Source organism: Trachurus trachurus (assembly GCF_905171665.1).
Source record: "Trachurus trachurus genome assembly, chromosome: 6".
Classification (NCBI taxonomy): Eukaryota; Metazoa; Chordata; class Actinopteri; order Carangiformes; family Carangidae; genus Trachurus; species Trachurus trachurus.
Genome location: NC_139897.1, coordinates 34,040,943 through 34,049,153, shown reverse-complemented (window position 1 = coordinate 34,049,153; position 8,211 = coordinate 34,040,943). Strand labels below are relative to the sequence as shown.

Below are 8,211 nucleotides of genomic sequence, written 5' to 3'. Positions count from 1 at the left end.
GGAAAGGAAACTTTTTCTGTTTTCTACCTGTGACACTATGAGACAGTTTTTTTCCAGCTTTATTTATAGGCTCTTTCATTTCAGATTCAGATTCAGACAGAATTACTTTATTTATCCCCAGAGGAAAGTTTTTCATTGTTACAAACCCCTGAATTGTAAGAGAAATCAATACAAAGTGAGATATACATAGATCAATTAAAAAAAACAACAACAAAAAAAGATCAATTTAAAGACAAGACAGTCATAGATCTCAAAGTATCGATACATTCAAAAACACACACAGATGCAACAATAAATGAAAACGATCAAAACACTTGCAGCTTCAACATTTTAACCGTTTGACAATCAATCAGTAACTTTGATTATTGATCACATGCTCAGTGCAGCTCTGCAGTAAACTCTGAATAAACTCAGTGTGAATCAGCAGAAACACTGTGTTTCCTGCAGCGTTGTGTGGATCAGACCTGTAGAAACGACGTCAAAACACAAACAAAAATATCATAAACTCCTGTGTCTCTTCAGTCTGACACAATCTACCTGTGTGTGTGTGTGTGTGTGTGTGTGTGTGTGTGTGTGTGTGTGTGTTTCCAGGACTCGTGTGTGCGCCAGGCGACTCGCTGCGTCCGCACAGCGAAGCTCGTTTCTCTTCAGCTCCACTTCCTGAACCAGGGCTCGGACCTGCGTGTCATCAACCTGGGCCCGGCGGAGCTGCTGAGCACGGTGGCCGAGCTGCCGCGCTGCTTCCAGGTGTTCGTGGTGGCGGAGGCGTACGGCTACAGCCCCGACTGGGCCCACATCCTGCACCGGCGCGTCATCCTGAAGGGAGACTTCCTGTACCTGGACGAGTTCAAACGCCACCGACCGTTGACCGCCGGCCTGTTGGAGGACGTCTTCAAGAAGTGAGACTCTCTCTCGGAGCAGGTTGCAGACGGCACAGCTGTGTCTCGGCCGCCGGCTCCGCCCCCTCTCACCTGCAGTGTTGTGCAAGTTACTGAAAAATAGTAACTAGTTACAGTCACTAGTTACTTCATTTAAAAAGTAACTCAGTTAGTAAACCAAACAGTAATGCGTTACTGAGAAAGTAACTTTTTCGTTACTTTAAAACGCTTTTTTTTTTTCCCAATGCTCCCACTAGGTTGATTGAATAGGCTTTATGCACAGCTCCACTACTTCCTGATCTTAAACCAGTTCCTTTATTTCCTGTCTTACATTATTGGACAAACTGATTAATCCAGGTGTGTCTGTGACTCTGACCTCAGTAATGGTCAGACACACATGGATTCAGGAGCAGTGGAGCTGTGGAGCTAACGATGGGAAAAGTAATTAATTAGATTACTCGTTACTGAAAAAAATAACGGCGTTACTAACGGCGTTATTACCAACACTGCTCACCTGTGTGTGTGTGTGTGTGTGTGTGTGGTTTCAGGCTCGACGGCGCCCCCAGCAGTGCCACCGCCAACGTGAAGCGGCTGCTGACGCACTGTGACGACGCGTACAGCCGCTACAGACTGGCCTATCAGCAGAACCTGTATGATGTCACCAAGACGCTGCTGCAGGACGCCAACACCTCCAACTACCTGAACGACAGACTGGCCAGCTGATCCATGACTGTTCCCTCTTCACTGATTGTTTGACTGTTCACCGACTGTTCACCGACTATTCACTGACTATTCACTGACTGTTCACTCTTCGCAGACTGTTTGAGTTTTTGCCGACTGTTCACCGACTGTTCATTCTTCGCCGACTGTTAACGACTCTTCACCGACTGTTTGACTTTTTGGCCGACTATTCACCGACTGTCCACTGACTGTTTACCGACTTTTTGCCGACTGTCCATTGACTGTTCCCTGACTGTTCGCCAATTGTTCTCTGACTGTTTAGCGACTGTTCACTTTTCACCGACTGTTTTCCGACTGTTCACTCTTCGCAGATTGACTTTTTGCCGACTGTTCACTGACTATTTACGGACTGTTCCGCGACTACTCTCTGACTGTTTACCGGCTGTTTTCCAACCATTTGCTGACTGTTCACCAACTATTCACCGATTGTTCACTGTCTTTGACTGTTCACCGACTCTTTGCCGACTGTTCACCGACTTTTCCCCGACTGTTTGACTGTTCAGTAACTATTCACTGACTGGTCACTAAATGAGTGTACAAAAGTAATTTATATAAAAAAGGTACCAAACACCTTCTGTGGAGATTAATAATCAATAAATAATGATTGATCCATCAGACTGTGATGTCGCTCTCACTGAATCAGTTTTTTATTGATAAATTAAAGACTGTTAACTGTGTGAAAATTTAGACTCAATGGTATTCTTTATGCTACATTCATGTGGAATCGGGCGGACAGACGTCAGCCGCTGCATGTAACGGGATAAACAACTGGATCGTCGGCTCAAGGCAAAACAATGCACACGTGACAATATGTTGTCATGGCGATGTCGTAGTGATTACCTCACCCATGTTTTACCGCCTTTCTCTCGTCGACTAAAGTGACATCCGGTTTGTTTGCCGTCTGCCTGACTCCACCTGAAGGCAGCATCAGAGTACTTCCTGTAGATACAGTATTAGAGTAAAATTAGTTCATATAAGGTATCCTTTAGTTACGGTACCAAAGGAAAAGTACTCATTGTACTTACAGCAACACAGTAAAAATACTTAATGTATTTACAGCACAATAATAAAAGTAGTTTCTGTAGACAGTATCAGAGTAAAAGTACTTCTTTCAAGGTATTACAGTGAATACTTCTCATATTTACAGTACCAGAGTAAAAGTATTTTCAGAATCACAGTAATTGTACTTAAATAAGTATACTTTATTTACAGTAACACAGTAAAAATAACTCACATACTTACAGTAGAACAATAAGAGTAGTTACAGCATCTCAGTAAAAGTACTTCTTACCAGGTATCACAGTGAATACTATAATATAGGAGCAGAGTAAAAGTTTCTATAATGACAGTATCACAGTGAAAGTATTTAGTTAGGAGTTACTGGAGTAAAAGTACTTCCTGTACTTGAGTGACAGGTGAAGCTCATTGTTCCTGTTTGACTCAACACCTTTACCTGTGACTGGATCACTGATGATTGACACATTGAAGCTGCTGCAGCGTTTTCTGAGTCTGTGATGTCATAGATGATGTCATGTGTGATGTCACATCCTGACAGGTTCACCTGCTGCACTTTACACTTTATTTCACTCCCACAGTCTCATCAGCTGTGGAAACAGCTACAGATCAGACTCACTGCAGAGTCTCCAGTCGAAAGTCTGGACTCTTCACAAGATCATGAAGCTGCTGCAGAGCTGAAGAGCTCAGGTTGTTGTTGTTTCCTCTCAGGTCCAGTTCTCTCAGGTGGGAGGGGTTGGACTTCAGAGCTGAGACCAGAGAAGAACAGCTGATCTCTGACAAACTGCAGTTCCTCAATCTGAATAAAGAATAAAAGAAGAAGATGAAATGAAGATATCACACACACACACACACACACACACACACACACACACACACACACACACACACACACACACACACACACACACACACACACACACACACACACACACCTGCAGTAATCAGATTATTGATTATTGATCAGAGTGAAATGAGCTGAAAGTGAAGTGAAGAGTCATTGTCAGTGTGAGAGAAGAACAACTGGAAACATGAGACAACAACTATTTCAAACGTCCTTCATTCATGACATCAAAGTCAATGATTCAAGTTCTGAGTGAAGATCAATCAGGTTCAGTTGTGGATCAAAGATCTAAGATCTACAACAGTAACAGTCAGTGAACTGACCTCAGAGTCTCCAGTCTACAGTCTGGACTCTCCAGAAAACCACTCAGATCCTCCACTCCTGAATCCTGCAGCTTGTTTCCAGTCAGCTCCAGTTCTCTCAGGTGGGAGGGGTTGGACTTCAGAGCTGAGCCCAGAGAAGAACAGCTGATCTCTGACAAACTGCAGTACTCCAATCTGAATAAAGAATAAAAGAAGAAGATGAAATGATTGATGATTGATCAGATGTGTCCTGATCAATGATCAGTGTGTAAATGAGTAGATGGGACTTTGTCCTTGTGTTGTTGTGGATCATCATCATGTGGCCTTCTACACACATCATCCACATGTCAGCACAGATTCATCAGCTGCTGCTGACCTCAGATCAGTCTGTCAATATACAATCAATATCTGATCAATACCTCAACTCAACTCAACTGGATCAAAGGTTAAAGGTCCAGACCTGAACCAGGACCACACACACACACACACACACACACACACACAGTGACGTTTTTTTTAGTGTGACTTTTTATTTTTAGTTAATGCTGGGGTGCCAGTCAGGCGTCTGTGTCCTGACACTGTATCCAGCATAGGACAAAGAAAAAACAGGACACAACCAAGGCTCTTTTGTTTTCTTTTCAAAAAATGTATTTAAGTTGTCCATAAACAATAAACAGTGTTCTTTTAAGGCAAGACAAGGCAATTTTATTTGTTTAGCCCGTTTTTACCAACAGTTTGTCTCAAAGGGCTTTACATTGCATCGTAACAACATCCTCTGTCCTTAGACCCTCACATCGACTGAGGAAAATGTGCCAAATGTGGCGAACTACCACTCTTTTACTTCTGCACCAAGCTGCTTTTGCAACTCGAATCGCGCTCACTCTTCTCTGGGACACACAACTCTGCTTCTTCTGCTTCTGCTGCAGACGCCGCCATGACACTTGTGACGTCCCTTTTAAACTGGCGATCACATGAGCGGGGCATGACCTCAGCCCGTCACAACACACACACTCACACACACACACACATCTGAAGTGATCAGGTCATTGATTATTGATCAGACTGAGTGAAATGAGCTGAAAGTGAAGAATCAGTAGGTGCGTTTCCATTAACCCTTGAAATGCGCAAAACCTAAATATCGAAATTAAAAACTGGTAATGGAAACACCTAGCCTACATTTCGAAAAAACTCTCAAATATCGCTACAAAGTTTTTACGCTCTCATGAGGTGGTTTTTGAGACGTATCGATACAAACGTGTATCGCAAAAGTGTAATGGAAACACTTCTTTCGCTTTTCTACACGTCACCGGCGTCAGCGGAGTTGTGTGTGTCCACGCTGTGTTGGTTTATGTAACTTGAGGGGACAAATGAACCACATGTTTATTGTCATGCATTGCTGACCTGGGCATTGTTTCTCATTAAATTAGAAAAACCTTTCCTATCATTCCCCTTTTCCGTGCATGGTTGAAGGAAATTTGGCTCACATCCACACTCCCACTCCCTCCTGCGCCGAAATGTCACCTTAAGTCACATAAACCAGTACGGGTGTGTGGACACAACCACCTATATTGTTGTCAGCGCCTCATCACCGCTGGTGTTTAAAAGGCTCCGTTCTTTCTGCAGTCAAGTTAAAGCGCACATCCGCCGTGTTGGTAAACAAATAATCCCTCTATATCAACGGAGGCAACCGTGCTTGAGCAGCTTGGGTTGGAGGTGGTGTGAGTGCGGGCCAGCGGGGGACAGGGGAGGGGGCATTCGGGCTTCAGCGCGGTACAACTGGCCCTAGTGTGAGTGCGTCCTTATTTGTGGCCGCTGCAGCGCCACACGGGCTTTGCCTTTCAGCAATCAAGCGCTGTTTTCGTCTTTGTTAAAAACAATAACAGCAACAGCTGTCGGCAGCTGAGATCGCTGTGCCGTCACCATAGAAACGCAAGACGCATTACGGCTTATTCGCAAAATACCTTTCAATGGAAACACCCGCAAATGGCAATTGCACTTTTTCGAAGTTTCAGAAATATCGCTTTTATTTTGCGAAAATCTGTAATGGAAACGCAGCTAATGTCAGTGTGAGAGAAGAACAAGTGGAAACATGACAACAACTATTTCAAACGTCCTTCATTCATGACATCAAAGTCAATGATTCAAGTTCTGAGTGAAGATCAATCAGGTTCAGTTGTGGATCAAAGATCTAAGATCTACAACAGTAACAGTCAGTGAACTGACCTCAGAGTCTCCAGTCTACAGTCTGGACTCTCCAGAAAACCACTCAGATCCTTCACTCCTGAATCCTGCAGGTCGTTGTGACTCAGCTCCAGTTCTCTCAGGTGGGAGGGGTTGGACTTCAGAGCTGAGCCCAGAGAAGAACAGCTGATCTCTGACAAACTGCAGTCCTCCAATCTGAATAAAGAATAAAAGCAGTGAGTTGAGGACAAAGCTCCTTGTTGACAGCGTTCAGTGTCTCATCATCTGTTCAGAGCTGAAGAAGCTTCAGAAAGAACAAGTTTAGAAAATCAAAGTCCAACAGCTGAAGCAACAGGAAGCAGGTTAAACAGTCACATAGAGAGAAAACAGCTCATTAATATTCATGAGAAGCTGCTGCTGCTTCAACACAGACGCAGTGACTCCGCCTCTTCACCTGTCAGCTCCACCTGTGGCTCCATCCAGACAAACTCATGTTGTGCAGCCACATTGATCAGAGATTTACTGACCATGCTCAAGACAACAAACATGTGAGGCTGAACTCTGTTACCTTGACAACTAACGTGTAGAAACACACAGTTGAATGAAGCTCAGAGACAGACCTGAAACACACCTGCTTATTATGGGATGTTGTCTTTGAATGTTTCACTATAAACATCACAGAGCCTCAGGAAAGAGGTGGAGCCAGCAGCTATTGATTATAGATCAGTTATTGTCTGATACATCACATGTGTTTCTGTAGTGGAGGTGAAACATGAAGAGAAACAGAGACTGGACTAAAAACCAGTGAGGTGCAGTCAGGGCTTTGATTTATTCACTTCATCTAAAGTTGGATTCTTTTGGACTTTCAGATAACTTTACTACAAGTTCAATGTGTCAGAATGTGGTGATTTTCATGGTCTAATAAAAGCCAGTAAACAGAGCTAGCTTCTGTCCAGGCAGCAGCTGCACAAACCACTCAGCCATGTGTAACCCAGGTTACAGGCAGGGGACACGTCATCAGAAGTCCAGTTATCAGTTAAAGGCCCCATGGCATGAAAATTTTTTGATTTTTGATTTTTTCGTGCTTGGGGAGGTCTCTGGGCCACGTATATACTGTCCCATGCATCAAACTGGTCATAAACAGAGAAACCCACACCGCCCATTTGTAGGAACATTCTCTTTAAGATGAGCAGATAGCACTTCCTCCTTTCTGTGATGTCACACACAAGGTAACTCCGCCCACCGTGACCAGTTTTTTTTTTTCAATTTTTATGAATGCAGCTTAGGCTTCAGTTACTTGCCTGTGATTGGCCCGACCACATGCCACTCAAAAACAGTCAGCCAATCAGAGGAGAGGTTTGTCTCCTCCTTTGTCCTCGAAATCTAGCACTTTAATCATTAACTCTAGCACTTTAAATTCTGACTCCAGCACTTTACTGCCCAACTCTAGCACTTTAACCCCTGCTACCTGTGCCTACTGTGAACCACGATTGTAATGTGTTGTAAATGTGTTATAATGTGAATGTGATCGTATTACTTTCTTTGTTTTTCCTTTTCTTAAAAAAAAAAAAAAAAAGAACAGAACAGAACAGAACAGAACAGAAAAAAAAACGGGGTACCTGCTAGGGGTTGCACGACTTCAGGTTTTTAAAAGTCGACTCTAATGTTATGAAAGTCGAGTCGACGTCGACTAGTCGTTGATGACGTCATTCATATTTTTCCCATCATAAATCACAGGAGGAGGGAAATGCTTTGCAACAATCTGTATTCACTGACAGAAGCTCATGCACAGAAATTAGTCCACAATACAGCAGCTTTATAAACAACAAGCTGTAAATCAGTTTGTTTTTTTGTAACATACACTCCTACACAAGTGCAAAAGATAATCTACTGTAGCTACTGTTCATTAAACAATTATGGAGGAAAACGACACACCTCGTCACCATCACAGTCCTGCTCACTCACACTTTTTTCCTGGTTGGTTGTTGCTGTTGTTGGTTGTTGTTGTGCGCGACGTAAAGCTGTCGATATGAGCGGAGTTTTTTTTTTTTTTTAATTGCCGGCAGCCCGGACACACTGCCCGGCGCCCGTGGAAGCGCAGCGCCTTGCGCTTGGCTGATCTCAGGCAGCTGCTTCTCCTGCTCTCTCCGCGCCGGTCAAACATCGACCCGTCAGTATCTGCTCGGTTTTCCATGTGTGTCTTGTGTGCAGACGCAACTGACAAATATCTATAGACGGACAAGCAAACTTA

The 8,211-nt window shown here is 43.7% G+C and overlaps 2 protein-coding genes across 2 annotated transcripts in view; one reads left to right on the top strand and one right to left on the bottom strand.

The window, feature by feature from the left end:
* The window catches only part of LOC310987593 (spatacsin-like), a 59,421-nt gene extending 57,657 nt beyond the window's left edge, over positions 1-1,764 (top strand). Inside the window, exons 5-6 of the mRNA XM_083973921.1 lie at positions 592-899; positions 1,427-1,764. Of these exons, the coding sequence (XP_083830047.1) occupies positions 592-899; positions 1,427-1,601 (483 nt within the window). The 3' untranslated portion in view covers positions 1,602-1,764. The remainder of the gene's footprint in view (positions 1-591; positions 900-1,426) is intronic.
* Positions 1-8,211, bottom strand: part of LOC310987529 (uncharacterized protein) — a 300,910-nt gene that overhangs the window by 265,655 nt on the left and 27,044 nt on the right. Inside the window, exons 10-11 of the mRNA XM_083973836.1 lie at positions 6,003-6,176; positions 3,801-3,974 (exon numbers count right to left, since the gene is read on the bottom strand). Coding sequence (XP_083829962.1) covers positions 3,801-3,974; positions 6,003-6,176 — 348 coding nt within the window. The remainder of the gene's footprint in view (positions 1-3,800; positions 3,975-6,002; positions 6,177-8,211) is intronic.